Source organism: Cololabis saira, chromosome 17 (assembly GCF_033807715.1).
Source record: "Cololabis saira isolate AMF1-May2022 chromosome 17, fColSai1.1, whole genome shotgun sequence".
NCBI lineage: Eukaryota > Metazoa > Chordata > Actinopteri > Beloniformes > Belonidae > Cololabis > Cololabis saira.
The window spans coordinates 5,591,124-5,607,870 of record NC_084603.1 but is presented as its reverse complement, the minus strand read 5'-3'; the positions used below and the strand labels follow the sequence as shown (position 1 = coordinate 5,607,870).

The 16,747-nt window shown below is 39.5% G+C and overlaps 1 protein-coding gene across 1 annotated transcript in view; it reads left to right on the top strand.

The window, feature by feature from the left end:
* eys (eyes shut homolog) overlaps nucleotides 1–16,747 on the top strand; it is a 235,197-nt gene that overhangs the window by 7,341 nt on the left and 211,109 nt on the right. The window contains exons 2-7 of the mRNA XM_061744588.1: nucleotides 3,629–4,514; nucleotides 4,651–4,767; nucleotides 9,833–10,029; nucleotides 11,667–11,794; nucleotides 14,566–14,680; nucleotides 16,169–16,328. Of these exons, the coding sequence (XP_061600572.1) occupies nucleotides 3,776–4,514; nucleotides 4,651–4,767; nucleotides 9,833–10,029; nucleotides 11,667–11,794; nucleotides 14,566–14,680; nucleotides 16,169–16,328 (1,456 nt within the window). The 5' untranslated portion in view covers nucleotides 3,629–3,775. The remainder of the gene's footprint in view (nucleotides 1–3,628; nucleotides 4,515–4,650; nucleotides 4,768–9,832; nucleotides 10,030–11,666; nucleotides 11,795–14,565; nucleotides 14,681–16,168; nucleotides 16,329–16,747) is intronic.

Sequence of the window (16,747 nt, the reverse complement as noted above, 5' to 3'; positions counted from 1 at the left end):
CTGCTTCTGTTTCTTTCACTCATCAGTCAAATAAGGATTTACAGCGCTTCCTTGATCCATTGCCCTTTACACACCTGCGTGATTGGCATGCTAAATGCTGGGTCGAACTTGGGTATAATGATATCACGAGGTTCTGTGAGACAATTAGTTGAGCCCCTTACATGCATGAACTTTCGTCTGAAGCACTGACCTCTATTAAACTTGAACAACCCTGACTTTAATTCTGACTGATCAATACCCCAAGGCATCTTAATAACCCAGAAAACCTTCTTCTCTGTTAATGTATTTGTTTATTGTTGATTTAAGTTGTGACCAATAGTATAGGTTGCTGTAAAATGACTGTAAGAGTATTGCATGTTATTCAGGTCAAAGGAATTTGAACGACTACACAATTAAAATAGATGAATCTGATTTACAGTCTAAATGGCATTCGTTTATGGAAACAATGTAAGGTCGAAACAACCTTTCAATTTGCATTGCAGGCTAGTAAAACAAATTTATAGCCTTTGATGGTAAAACAGCATCGGGATCCAATGTGCTAACAACATCATAAACCACTGGTCTGGTTTTTTTTCTTGCCACATGGAGGTTGTCAAAAAATGGTCTTCATATTAATCCAGAAGTCACTCCTTCTTAGCTTTGGATTCCAGATCTCAGAGAAACAGGATAGGGTTGACTAAGGACTTGTTACTAGTGGAAGCTTAGTTACTGCATTTTTCTTACCATCATCAGGTACACAGTAATAATAAATAGTAGCGACTTCCAGCAATGTCCATAGTATTATCCCCATTTTAAATCACAACCAAGGGGCTACACCTGCCTTGCTTCATTGACGCCAATGTACCAAGAGCCAATATGTGGAATTCCTTGAGTGACCACAAGGGGCTGGCACCAAAACAGTTAGTCTCCACTGACTCCCATGTTAAATGCCCAACTTCACAGCAGAAATTATCATATTTACAGCCTAGTCCAAAAATACAGTTTTGGTATCCATAGCATGTTTATGTGTGTCATCATGTATAATTATTTAAAACCATACATTTATGCTTTTTTTTGAGTGACAGGTACATTGCAGTCTGGTGTCACTTTTATCTACTTCATGCTAGGCATTTTTGGGGAGAATTTGACATGGGATTTAAGAGCTAAGAGACCATAATCACGCTTATTTTAAAGAAATGCGTTCTTGAGTAATTGATTATGCTAACAGACCGCTGCAAATGGCTCTGGGTCAGGCGGGAAGGGTTCGGTGGACAAATGTGGCTTGGCAGCCCAGACCCACAGGCTGCTGCCTGACTAATGGTATTGACTGGGGGCTGAGCCAGTGCTGGAGGCTTAGCTGGTGGGGCCGAGCTGGCATCTGAAGTGGCCTCTGGCTGGGGGAAGGGGGGTCAGGGCAGGGCAGGGCACGGCAGGGCACAGCACGGCAGGGCTGCCTCTGCAGATAAGGCACCTATTTGAACCACGGGCAGTGATGCTGCTAGCTCCGGTGGAGCTCCTGCAGTCCATGTTTCATGTCTTGCAATCCTCGTTTCAGATGTCACTATATACAAAAACATCTGAAATGAAGAACGATGAACAGATTTTTCAAAATCAGAATAAATTAATGTGCAATTATATTAGCATCTTAGTAAGCTAAAACAGCTAGCCTGTGGTAACAATGGTAAGGTGGACATGTTCCAGCTGACTGAAAGCTACTGCTGCCAACATGCCGTCCCCCATAAGTCTAAAAAATGTGCATAAAAACCACTATTTAGAGACTTATGGGTGATGTCAGAGAAACGTTGTCCAGTTCTTTTTGTCAGGTCTATCACCGTTTGCTGGGTCTTTCCTGAATTACATCATTGATTACACAGCAGCTTTTTATATCAGCGTCATCTTTGTTGTTTTTGGATAGATCTGAGGCCAATGTTATTTTTTTTTAATGACTGTGTGATTTGTCCATCTCAAATTTTGACAGGGATATCTCATGTCACATGATTTATTATTACATGCTTATGATGTGTGTGCTAGCACTCTAACCTTTTAGAGCAAGTTCTTGGTTGACACCCGCTGGTCAGCTTACGGCTTTCTGTGTGGAGTTTGCGATGTTTTATGTGTAATTACGAGTTTTCAGTGCTCCAATTTTCTTTCGGAGACATACATTATATGTATGGTGGTTTAGTGTTGGCTGCAGGTGTGAGTGTGCGTGGTTGACAGCCCATGGTTAGTACAATGATGGATTGGGGAAGTATCTATGTCGTACCTTGCCTCTCACCATAAATCAACTTGCTCAATCCCCTGGCACCCTTCCATTCATTATTGGCAAATCTGAAGTTTTATAAGGAGGTCTGAGGAGGTTTTCTAATGTTTTTAAAGTTTCCATTGATTATGGTGGTTTCACACTTTTTGCAATTTAGTTTGTGTGTGTGTAATTTTTGTGTGTGTCTTTAAAATGTTCATATGTGCTAAAGAAGGTCACTGATTTCAAAAAGACTTTTAGACAAGCTTAGAAAGCAACTAAAAAGCTTGGTTTCTGCTGTCATCGGTGGTCTCCATTGGAAACATACATCTCCTTGCAGGTGGCATGGTCTGTCAAGAGTCTTCAACATGTCCCTTTGGGCTATTTCAGTAACATGCTGTGGGTTTTTGGAGCTTTTTTACTGAAAGCAACTGTCTGCAGATAGTGACAATGATAAGTGTGCTGACAGTGAACCAAAACAGTAAAGTTACAGGTCGTAAAAACAGGAAACATTAAAATGCTCGGTAGACTTAAGGGGATTAAGAACTGCAGCTTTATCATCACAAAAGCCTCCCTTCACATTCTGCATTCAAATTTGTATTAATGTTTAACCTAAAAAAACATTGATTTATACAGCTTATAATAAATTATAAATCAAATTTTTTTATGATTGTAGTATAATTTCATCAGTTTATAATTCTGCACCTATAAACTAGTTATATACTATATTTTCGCCAACATATTATAACTTTTTTTCTTGAGCAATCAGATCTGATTTGTTCAATGAAGCCCAATAGTTATTCTCCTCTGGTACATGAGGTCCTCTGAGTCCACAAAGAGTACTAATGGCACTGCGTGCAATCTCATTCACTTTATCACTCCCCGTGCCAATGATATTAATGTTCCATATTCAATGTTTTATTACTTATCTTCATCCAGCTATTCATATCAGCCCTTGTGAGCTGTTCAAGGGGCAGAGTTTGTCTTGCAACAAGGTTTCTCTACTTTGTTGGTTTATCTGCTGCACACATATGAAAAGCGCCTGAGGGAGAAAGACAATGCTGTCTGCTGCAACTTATCTCGCTGGCCGACACTGAGGTATCGGGCAGCGGCAGGGAGGAGAGAACATTTATCTGACACCGTCACTCTGCAGAAACCTCAGGGAGGCTGAGGCTGCCGTGACACACCAGGTGGTCAGGAGCGCGGCATATGATTATGACAACTCCTGTATCACATGCTGAAAGTACAAGTCCGTGGTGGTATGGAAGAACTGAATCTTCCTGCTATAGCATGTGCCAGTTGACATTTTATAGAATAAATATAGCAAAAATGTTAAATAGTTTAGGTTTTAAAGATATTTTCCACCTTTAGTGACTATTATTTATTTATTTTTATGTTTTCTTTCCTCAGGTTGTTGCTGCTCTTGTGGATTTCATGGAGTTTGTGGAACAAAGTGACGCATGACAAACATTCCAGTTCACTTGTCTCATCCAACCAGATAAAGTTGATCTTGATAGTTCCAGACTGATCGGTCATAAATACCAACCGAGGGGAAAGATGGGAGAGACCGTGTTGCACATGATTGCAATGTTTATGGCTGTCCACATCATCCAGTGCCAAACAGTTTGCAACAGACAAGCCTCTCTTGAATGGCACATTAAAAAACACACAGTCCAGATGAATTGGACTCTAATAGGCAACATCTGCAGGACTGAATCTGAGTGCTGGGATTCTGGGAGGGGAGATGAGATGAGGGAGCTGCAGTTTCCACAGATATGCCCCCTTCAGCTGCAACATGGGGACAAACTCCTGATGTCCGCCGATGAAACCCTCAAAACATATGGCATCGGACTCCTGAATGTGACAAAAGACAACTTTGAGAGCTGTTCCACAGGCAGATCGTTAAAAAATCAGTTTCTTTTCCCCCTCAATGTTAATGAAAGTGTGCAAGTTGAAGCCAAGTGGCTCGCTCCGGGTCATCATTACTTCATTGCGCTTCATAAAGGCGACACACAGCTGTGCAAGCTTGGTTTGAGGCTCAATGTGTCCGTTAAACCTCAACTTTGCCAGCCCTCCCCACTGGTTCGATTCTGTTCAGGGAACGGTGTTTGTCAAACACGTCCCTGGGAGGGCGCGTACCACTGTCGATGCCATCATCACTACACTGGGAGATTTTGTGAGAAGTTTGATGTCTGTTTGGACAACCCTTGTGAAAACAAGGGAGTGTGCTTGAGCAATGGATCTGTAGATCCAAACAACAGAACATATAAATGTCTTTGCCCTCCTCATTTTACAGGTAAGAGCAAATAGCACAGATCCCATTTGTTAACCTTTATGAAATTGCTTAGATAGTAGGTAAAATATCTCTAAAAAAAACTCCAACCAAGCTCAATCTCTGTTTCTGTGAACTTGTCTGCCGGTGTGTCATCCAGGGGTTAACTGCTCGGAAGTCGTTGGGAAAGCTAATTGTGACAGAGTCTGTAAAAATGGGACATGTGTTCAAATGTCACCCACTTCTTTCAGATGCATCTGTGACACTGGATTTTCTGGTAAGTAGTTCTTTTTTAGATGGTTATTGGTATAGTATGGATAGTTAGTGAGTGCTAGTAACAATGAGCTCCTCCAGAACACCCAACACAGAGAGTGCACAAATCCTAAAAACATCAGCATTTTCTTTTGGGGGTATAGACCTCGTTTCACTTGTTATATTTGTCATCATAATATTCGGAGAGACCGCTTTAAATCAAACACATGCTGCAACCAGTGATGTGTTGCTTTATGGGGCCAAAGTTAAACTACTATCTAACTAAGCGTGTTTAAGTCCATAAAACAAAGGTTTACAGCAATTTCTGCAGAGGTAATTATAATGTATTGTCTCTGCTGGGCATATTATATAAAGTATTAAATTATAAAACTTATACTGGAGAAAAATAAATACATGCAGCGACATCAACATTCATACATTATGTTTCATTATTTACTTAATGATTTACAGTTTTCTCTTTTTTGTGTTAAACTCAGCATAAATTACTGTGATTAATACTGTTTTGGTTGGTTCGTTCAGTTTTACCATAGCCAAGTCAGTGTATATGTATGCTAATACACCCCTGTGCAGTATACACCATTTATAAAAGCTGGTATTGGACATAAGTCTCATGTATAAAAATTGTCTGGCACACAGTATTAACTTTTATGGACAATACTGGTTCACTCATTAATTAGTCTCATCTATCAAAGCAAGGTACAGTAAAGCTGATGTGATACCTGGATCTCAAATGCAAGTCTGCAAAGTATATTCTGGAATTAATGCTCCAGGTGGCACTTTTATTCACAATTAGTCTTGGCTTTGTTTGCGGCGCAGTTGGTCCTGGCAGCATTTTGGAGTTGCACAGTTTTGTCTTTCAACCCTACCCCGTGCTCTTGCCTTATTATTCTGGAGATATGGTTGCAAGGTTGTTTGCACTGTCTTGAAACCTTTTCTACAAGAGCAGATTAAGATCATATGCGCAGGAAAGAAAGTGTTTCTCCTTCACTGAGGTAGGGACCAGAGGGCGAGTTATTTGAAAGATGCAATTTGTTTGTCAGTTGAACTGGCTTTCAAGGGAGGTGAAAGAGGAGAGGCCATTCAATTTAGGTGTCTGGATCACAATTGTAAAAAAAAAAAAGGCAAGAAAGAGCGTTGGTCTTGGTGTGAACGATCCCTCTGGGTTTTTTGCTAGTTAAACTGTCTTGCAGATATTGTATGCAGTATCCAACCAACCTAACTTATTATATCTGAGTTTTTTCCAATAATATTGATGGCGAAGCATCCATTGGCCTAGAATAACTTGTCTTCAACACTTTTTATCACAAAAAAAGGCCTTTTGAACCACGTTTTCAATGCTGATCAATAGTACAATTGATTGATTTGTATAATTCACTTTAGAAAGACGTGTGAGTTCCATGAATCTTTTCACTCAGCAGCCTCCATTTAATTTTCTTTAACTGCTGCTGCTCTCTCCGGTACGTGGACGCCACTGGATGCGTTCGCATAGTAACGGTGTCCTGCTGTCCCATCAGCTTCTTGGGAGTTCTGTAGAGCTTGTGCTTCCTCCGCCTCCTTGCTGCAGTTGGCTCATTAATCAACTGAAAGTTAGTGGCTGCTTCAGTGCTGGCTGCCCTCATAGGCCAAAGCCTATGTGCACAGAATAATGAGTCAAACTCATGGGATGTTTCAAATGAGATTTTCTTTTGATTTGATTCTCTCCTGCTCTACCTCTTTGTATTTGCTGCAAGGTGTTTCCATGCTTATGGGGAAATTTCATTTGGTTTAAGGTGCTAATTGTTTTTAAATCTGATTGGGAGTGTTATCCAATTTTAAAAGTTTAATTTGGACTATATATATGCAGTAATTGCCCTTAACACAACTAGTTATCTACACAGTTGTTTCTGTGCATGTCAGGGGGGCATTGATAACTGTACAGCTGTATTACTGAAGGTTTGTGAAGAGAGAACAAATGCAGATGATTAATAAAAAAGAAATAGGCATGCAATCCTTACGTTGGAACAAAAGTATTGAGACAATCTCTTTAGGGAAACATTCTATATATTTCAAGAAATGTTAAAGTATAAATAATGTAATAGGTGCAGTTTTTAGTGAACTAGTTCTGAAAGCCTGGGAAAATGAATTGAGGCAAAAGCAAACCCTGAAGTTGTACACAGTTGAGATTGATGCCCACAAAGGAGGTTGAGTGGAGCCTCTGGGACCCGAACACTTGTATCAGCAGGGGGATTAAAGGAAATATGCAAAGAAAGAGCCACTGGAAAGATAAATGTGTAGGCACCATATAAAAGAAACCAAAAAAAGAAAACCCACCAGGGAAAAAGATCAAATTTTATTCACCTTGAACTTGCAGTGAATTCAGTCTAATTTTATACTTCGCACACAATGTCAGAACAGCGTTAGCCTGCATTTGGTTAAGCCGCTGTCTGTGAAAGTGTTGTGGTTTCAAAATATTAATGAAGAAAAAAAACAAACACACACAACTTGGTTGAAATTAGTTTATCAGAAAATGCTTACGGTTTGAAATGAGCTGCAGAACTAAGTACTGACTTTACAGGTCAGTGAAAATCCTCCATGAAAATCATTTCTCTGTGTTTGTTGACTTTGATTTTTATTCCTTTGAATAATAACGGAGGTATCTATTTTCTTTTTATTAGGTGTGCGTACATGATCTTGGTGTTCATGTTATACCAATGCAGTTATGTTCAGCTTTTAGTCACAATGTGCTGCAAGACAAACATTAAAAAAACATTAATAACAAACATTGTTGACACCGAGCTAATAGCTGAAAGATTAGACTTTGTTGCAGTAAAGTAAACTGATAACAAATTAAGAGAAATGAATTGCAAGCAAGATTGTTGCATATTTTGAAGCACTTAAAGCCAACCCTTTACATATTGCAAGGTATGTAGAATAATATTTCTACATAAAAATGCAAGAAAAACTAAAATAGACTAAATAAGAAAGATGAAAATAATAAGCTCAAACTATACCGCCCAACCTTGACTTAACGTCTGTAACCCTCATACAGGGATTATGGACATTAAGGGCACTCTTGGAAAAGAGATTTGAAATCTCAAGAGTTAAAAATAATGGTTAATAATAAAAACAGTAGGCTGCTCAAAATCCAGTAAAACCGCTCTGTTATTTAACTACTTTGTTTAATGTTCTTCATCTTTCTCCATTTCCTATAATCCTGGTGAAGTGAATTCAGGAAAATTAAATGGTGTGTGTGTGTGTGTGTGTGTGTGTGTGTGTGTGTGTGTGTGTGTGTGTGTGTGTGTGTGTGTGTGTGTGTGTGTGTGTGTGTGTGTGTGTGTGTGTGTGTGTGTGTGTGTGTGTGTGTGTGTGTGTGTGTGTGTGTGTGTGTGTGTGTGTGTGTGTGTGTGTGTGTGTGTGTGTGTGTGTGTGTGTGTGTGTGTGTGTGTGTGTGTGTGTGTGTGTGTGTGTGTGTGTGTGTGTGTGTATAATATATATATATATATATATATATATATATATGCATTTGTAAGCAACATGCAAAAAAGTATTTAGTCAGCCACCAATTGTGCAAGTTCTCCCACTTAGAAAGATGAGAGAGGCCTGTAATTTTCTTCCTGAGTAAAATAAGTATTTAGTCACCTACAAACAAGCAAGATTTCTGGCTTTCACAGACCTGTAACTTCTTCTTTAAGAGGCTCCTCTGTCCTCCACTCGTTACCTGTATTAATGGCACCTGTTTTAACACGTTATCAGTATAAAAGACACCTGTCCACAACCTTAAACAGTCACACTACAAATTCCACTATGGCCAAGACCAAAGAGCTGTCAAAGGACGTGGGAAACAAAATTGTAGACCTGCACCAGGCTGGGGAGACTGAATCTGCAATAGGTAAGCAGCTCGGTGTGAAGAAATCAACTGTGGGAGCAATTATTAGAAAATGGAAGACATACAAGACGACTGATAATCTCCCTCCATCTGGGGCTCCACGCAAGATCTCACCCCGTTGGGTAAAAATGATCACAAAAACGGTTCCAAAGAACACCATACCTTTTTGTTTTTATTTTGGATCCCTATCAGCGGACGCCAAACGCCAGCTAATCTTCCTGGGGTCCATACTGTGAAGCATGGGGGTGGAAACATCATGCTTTGGAGATGTTTTTCTGCAAAGGGACCAAGACGACTGATCCGTGTAAGGGAAAGAATGAATGGGACATGTATGGTGAGATTTTTTGAGTGAAAACTTCCTTCCATCAGCAGGGGCATTGAAGATTAAACGTGGCTGGGTCTTTCAGCATGACAATGATCCCAAACAGACCGCCTGGGCAACGAAGGAGTGGCTTCGTAAGAAACATTTCAAAGTCCTGGAGTGGCCTAGCCACTTTCCAGATCTCAACCCCATAGAGAATCTTTGGAGGGAGTTGAAAGTCTGTGTTGCCCAGCGACAGCCCCAAAACATCACTGCTCTAGAGCAGATCTGCATGGAGGAACGGGCGAAAATACCAGCAACAGTGTGTGACAACCTTCTGAAGACGTTTGACCTCTGTCACTGCCAACAAAGGGTATATAACAAAGTTTTGAGATGAACTTTTGTTATTGTCTAAATACTTATTTTCCAATATAATTTGCAAATACATTCTTTAAAAATCAGACAATGTGATTTTCTGGATTCTTTTTTTTTTTTCATTTTGTCTCATAGTTGAGATACCTGTGATGAAAATTACAGGCCTCTCTTATCTTTTTAAGTGGGAGAACTTGCACAACTGGTGTCTGACTAAATACTTTTTTGCCTGCGTGCGTGCGTGCTTGCGTGCGTGTGTGTGTGTTTGTCTCTACGCAAGCCTCCATTCTGTGTAGTTGATAAAACATTTCAGTCACTTTGTATAAGTCATATAGCTCATGTCATTTTAGGCATGATTTTGCTCCGAAGTGATTTATTATCCAGTTTCACCACCTCAGGTTTTAGAGTAAGTCGAGTGTGTAAGCATGTGCTAGGAGAACAACACCAGTAGTTAGGCTTTTACACATTTTAATTCCTATTCCTCTGCAGCTTCAATGAAAGTGCAGTAATCTTTTGTTGTCTGTTTCGCAGGCCCTCCCTGTGAGAAGAGGAAAGCCCCCTGTGACCCAAATCCATGCAGAAATGGTGGTGTATGTGCAGAGAGCCCCGAAGGATTTGTTTGTCATTGTCCAGAAAAATTTGGGGGTCTCTACTGCGACTCTCCAGTTGACTTCAACTGCTTGATGTATTCATGTCGGGAAGAACTAATGTGTACTCCAGGAATGCATGTAAGGACTTCATTTCCCTTATTTGTTCTACCTCAATGGGACGTAAACAAGAAATGTCATCTGAAGATTAATAGTGTTTCGAAACAAGATCAAGTGGCTTCATTCTAAAGCCTCAGACAGCAATTAATATTTCTTGCAGAAGATGAGCTGAGGAAAGGAATGCCGTCTTCTTCAAGCATTTTGATTGAATGACCCCGCACATATTTAAGTGCCAGCTTGAAACGGCTCTCATCAAAACCTTTTTGTAATTGGATGCCTGCTGCAATTTTCACCTTTAACTGGAAATGTTATTGTAGCAATACATTTTGCAGAGGCAGTCGTGTTCTCAATGCTCTAGAGGAAACTCTGGGGAAAATACAGAAGTACTCTAATTGCATTCCTGTATAACCTTTGTTTTGTTCATTACACTTTGTGAAGTGCACTCCAGGTTTTCACAAGCCAACTAAGAAGAGCAGACAAAAAAAGGGACAATTATCAAAATAATGCTTATGTTGCTGCTAACTACAGACATTTTTATCCCTACAAGCTGTATTTATTTGAAATACAGGATGATAAGTGTTCATTAGCTTCGTATACTCTTCTAAATTAACAGTAAAATGTATTTATTTGCCCATTTCAATTAGATGTGTGTACAACCCAGTTTCTAAAGCAGTTAAGACTCCCTCAGTGAACGCAAATCTCATAAATATTACAGTATATTTAATTGAAAATAGTCAATTGAAATTGACTATGAATATTTTTTCCTTTTAAAAATAACAAAACACCCATTTAGAATTTGAAGCCAGCGACATGTTTTACAGAACTTGGGACAGAGGACCACTGTGTTGCATCACCTCTCCTTCATACATTTTTAATTTCAGCTCGCTTAAATGAGCAAGACCTTCCTGAAAAATACATCTTCACCAAATGTCAACACCTTTTCATCAAAACCTGTCCAAATCACTCAGCATTCATACAGGAGTCACAGACATGCTGCCAGCACGTGCAATGCTGCCCCCTCCCTACATCTCTGATGCTGCTCTAGCTTTTGGACTATGAGCTGATAACAAGTTGCCTGGCCCTCCCCATCCTCAAATGTGTGGCATCCATTATGAGCTCTGTGTACCGCGGATGATAAAATCCCCAAAAGTGTTGAAGTTTTACGTTGGATAAACATTACAGATGAATTCTTGAACTATTTGCCTGTGCAGTCTTTCACAGAGTGGTGAACCCCATCAGTCATGTCGCTGACCTTGTCAATGAGACGTTCCACCGTGTTTATTTACTCCTCAATTTATGTACTACATTCATCACACAACCTTTGCAACGTTTTCCTGCCCGTGTCTCAACTTTTTAAAACATTTTGCTGACACCAAAGCTCAGATGAATATGTATCTAAATAAAAGCTTGACTGCAATTTTTTCACCTTATTGTATGATTGAAACAATTTTCAAATCGTTGCATTCTATTTGTATTTTCGTTTCACATACCTTTTTGGAAATGTAATTATAGAAGTCAATCAAGGTACAATTTACCAGTGCAGGCTTTCTATTGATAATTCTTCGACAGCGAGAGATCTGATGTACCTTCTGTGAAATCTAATTCTTTTTTCCCCCCAAGCTGTCAGGTGACCTAGTTTGTCTTGCTTCTATGTGCAGGGCTCTGAATGTGTTTGTGCAGATGGTGCTGCGGTCCCAGAATGCAGGAGGCAGCAGAGCATGTGCAGCCCATCGCCATGTCTGAACAATGCCACCTGTGTGTCCAGGGGAAAAGATTACTTCTGCAGGTGAACCATAGCACGCTGTTTAATGGAGCCAATCTTATGGACCCTGTTTATACTTGGCATTAACATATATCTTGAGTGACTTGAACACTGGTGGATGCTTAACTAAAAGTGTGAATGCACCTAAGAGGTATTGTGGATACCTGAGGACCTGGTGGCTTAGGCCACATTCCAAAGTTATTTAGGGCCTCATATGCCCTCGGTCTTTCAGCAGTGATTAAGTGAAGATGTGTTTTAGTAGCATCCCTTCCTTATATGAAAACACATACTCTTTTAATATCACTGGAACATGTCTAGAGAAGACCTGCTTTTTTTTTGTGCTACTCAGAGATGTTTTTACAAGTGGTCACTTAAAGGTATAGTCTGTAATCGTATTCAAAAACATTTATTGTTATACTGGGTGAAATGGTCCTTCCAACCTGAGAGTAGCCAGTGAATAATGTGTTCAGAAAAAGGAAAGAAAAAAATCCGACCTCTCTGACAGCTTTAATCCTGTAAAAACTCTGACCAATCTGTTTTTTGCGCACCGAGTGGCACGGATTGGTCAGAGGACCAGAGGATTGGCAGGGGGGAAAGAACCAATCAGATGCCTTCATTTTAAGTCCCGCCCACGCCCCCCTCTGTCCCATGTGCGCACTCGTCACGTCGAAAATCTTGCTGGAAAACTTCACACACTCGAGTCACGTTTGCTGAAGAATGGCGCAGAAAACGAGAAAACTCAGCCAAAAATACCACCTCCAGCGTTACTTGTAACGGCTCGCCGTGCTAAAAAGGCTAAAGAAAGAAAGCCAAAGTGCGATTCTGCGGTGCAGGCTGTCCGCTACTGGCGTCTCCATCCCGGCGAGGGCGGAGAGCGCTGGTGCGGGTGGCGGTGCGCTGCGGTGCTGTGCAGGCTCTGGAGCCACGGCGTAGGGTACGCGGCGACGCGCACCATTCTGCGTTGGTGTAACGCGGAACCATAAATCAGCCTTCAGTGTGTGCTCTGTGCGCTGTTCTGAACTTCTCTGTTGTGCTCATTTTGCTGGGACGTCTGGTCCCTCCGCCGAGACACAACTTTTGCGGTATGCGTTTATTGTTGTGTCTAAAAACTATGCGCAGTGCCCACCCAATCAGAAACGGTACAGATATTCTGTGATATTTTTTTAGATTTATAAAAAAATAAAATTATAAAAAAATAAAGGATCCCCATAACTTTGATTGGGTGGGCAGGACGCACGTGTGGGTGGGCACAGCCCACCCCTGCCCCCCCTAAAACCGGCCTGGCTTACAGGTAAATGAGACATGGGGTAGTTTTGTTGAAAATGTCCTGTCCAAAATGTCCTGGAAAACTCGACTCCTGCAAATGCGCGTTCCCCAAAGTTTGTGGGGGCGTGGCTTTGGACGGAGCGCTGATGGGAGGGGGAGGAGGGGGTGGGGCTTAGAGGAGGTGCCACTTTCAAATCTTGCTAGCTCTCCAACAATACAGACTAAACCTTTTAAGATGCATGTAGAGAGTCATTGCAATGCCAAGTCTGAACAGGACCAACATCCATTTTCTAACCTTTTCCAGTGCCTTGTAAATGTTTATTGTGCTGACACTAAATGAAAGTGGATCCTTTATTATTGTTCCTCCTTTGATGGAATTCAGAGTCTGGCTGAAGGTTTTCTGTACTCACAGAATGGAAAAACACTCTTGATGTTTTGGATGATTTTGAAAATACAGAAGTTTGATACTAAAAGAACATTTCTTCAAAAGAATATTATTTGGGTGAATGTAGTGCAACACCCACATCTGCTGCCACATTTCTTTTTTATGAAACAGACTTATTTTGGATAAATCACACTTTTTTATCCATCTTGTCAACATTGCTAATGTAAGGAATGGTAAGGGAATTAGAGTGTTAGGAAATTCTGCACTGCATTGTTAATATTGCATAAAGTTTGTTGACAAAGGAAAAAAGAAATAATGAGTCAACACCAGTCTTCTTGTTAAAGTAGAAATGCTTTGTTCATATGACAAGAAGACATAGCATTTAATTTTGAAACAGTCTTGGCTCAGATGTTTCCCAGAGGGTTTCATCTACCTTTGATGCCTTCTAGATTTGTACCATCACATGTTTTTTTAAACCAATATATTTTTGCATGTATGTTTTGTATCTTTCCAAACACTCATGTGAGACACCTTTTTGTAAAAAATGATTTTTACATGTGTGTGTGTGTGTGTGTGTGTGTATTTATTTATTTATTATATATATATATATATATATATATATATATATATATATATATATATATATATATATATATATATATATATATATACACACACACACATTATAACTCATTTTTATTAGTCTTATCTACTTTTAGGCCTCTCAGTGTGTGCTTCATCCATACTTTATTACAACTGCCATTAAACTCTCAATAGCTTTAAGTTGAATAAGAATCAAAGATACAGTGTGAAGACTGTAGGAGTCATTCATCATGGATGGTATGTATTCATCATTCTTGACAGCCCAGTCTGTGAAAAAAGGAACTATAAGCGAGTGTAATGTGTGATTTACAATGGACCTTTATTTGTTCTGATATTGTAACTCCACCCATTTTACAAACCAGGTCAACGATAAATGGGCAAACACCATTTCACCCAGGTCTGTTTCAATATAACAAATAGAAAACTAAATTATAGCCCCATTTCTCTTGTTAAAGACACAAGAAAAAAAATGCACTTTTGCTTGTTAGTGCTTATGGTTCAGGAAGAATTGATTTTTATGACAGTGACCTCTCCTCAACAGATGTCTGAGTGGTTTTTCCGGGAAGAACTGTGAAGAAATAATTGACTACTGCAAGCTTTTCAATATCAGCTGCCTAAACGATGGACTGTGCCTGAGTGTAATTGGTGGATATCAGGTATGTAATTTAGTGTTTCATTTGTAATGAAATACGCCGAAGCCCACAAAATATGGCTCATGCTGTATCTTAATGAAGGAACCAAAAAACACAGTGTACACTCATTCTTCAGCAGAGCAATGCTTGCAATAGACATTTTGTAGTAGTAAAAAAAAACAATCTATTTATTTACTTACTGTATAAAACACAATGACAGTAGTCATATTCTGGCAGCTGGTTCCAGAGCAATGAAGCCTGAAAATGTTAGCTATGAGTTGGATAGGTTATAATAATGTTTTTACAATGTAACCACATAAGTTGTTTTTTTTTCTTCTTTTTTTAATGAATGGATTTTGGTCCCTTGAACACATTGGGATTTAGTTTTTTGATGTAACAGGAGAAAAAGAGCCCAAAAAAGTTCCCTGACTCCTTTCCAATATTCTTTTCACAACAAAATGAATCGTTAATTGAAATTAAAAAAGGGGAGGTAATAATCAGAGCATCACTGATTAAATGTCTTTAGACGTTAGTTATCCAATTCTAACCCATTATTCATTGAGTCTGTGGGCTGTTTGTTCAGACAGTCAAGTTCTGGTGTAATTACCCTCTGTATTTCATAGCCAAATGTCTGCATTTCTTTCAACATCTGAAACTACAACTAACACCTCAAATCTCTTTATTATTATCCATCAGCCTTCTTCAGTTTGACCACTCAGAGCGTTTCTGATCCATATTCTTCTTTTAGATTCTATGTGTTGGTGAGCGTCCAATCAGGCTCAGGCTTCACCAAAAGCAGTTATCGGAAATGTATCATTTTTCCAAGTCTTGTTGTTCTTACAGTGCTTTACTTGGATATTGAAAACATGTTCCGCATGATGTACTTTCGTATCACACAGTATCGAACTGAAACTGAGCGCTGGTAGATATGTGACTTTGAACTCCAGTGATATGGATCTATAATGCAGAAACTTACTAATAAGGTGCCATATACTGTAACAAATAAGGCTGGGACTTATGAATTATCAAATGTGTTTTACTGCTGTGTTATTTCATCTTTGTACATAGAAATCAAACTCAACTCATAAAAAAGGATCACTGAATTTGTTTAAACTAATTATTCATTGTTTTAAAACCCAGATTTTGTCTCTTCATTCTTCATAGTGAGACACTGGTAGAAACTTAACAGAGGCAAACCAATAAATTATTTATGTATGCAAGTAAATAAAGATTACATATATATTCATGCAAGTTTGTACATTTACTGAACTGATTCTGGTTTTTAAATGCAATATTAATTGTTTTTTTCTTCACGACGAGAAAAAAAACTAAAAACACTTTAAACTTCAAGTCAGCTGCTTAACTTGCAGAATTGCAGTACACAAAGCACAGGCACTCACACCCCACCCCCTACACCCCCTGGTTGCTTCTATACATTTGGTTACCATGTGCTGATCCAGACATACTGTACAGCTTCACTGCTCGGATGAAAACTGCACTGTATCCCTGCAGTGTGTCTGCACCCCTGGGTGGATCGGAGAATTTTGCCAACATGTCGGTGACGCCTGTGTAATGCAACCAGACAGCTGTTTGAATGGAGCCACGTGTATCACAACCAGTCAACCCACATCTCCCCCGCAGTATATCTGCAAATGCCCCCCTGGCTTCAAAGGTACGTTTGCGTTATTCATCCCTTTTCAACCCGTGTGGTCTATCTCTACATCTGTGTGTTGAGAAAACACATTTCCATGCGTATAAACCCTTGCACAAAGGTTGGTTAAGGGTCAGAAGAGTTGACTGATGCTAATAGAAACTCAATTGTGGAGCTCGCACAGCATGACAATTGATCTACTCAAATTATAAGATTTTGTTTTAATGGAACAAAATGCAACATACACACAAAGATAGATAAAGTCTACAAATGGAGGGGAAGGTAGCAGTTTTATGAATATTTAACCAGTATTGCTTTAGTTTCCAGTCTACATGCTAAGAGGCATTTATCAATGAAGTTTCTTTTTTCTTTTTTAATAACCATTTGTAAGCATTGAAAGGTAAATGGCAAGTATACATAAGTAACATAAGAAGTGAAGG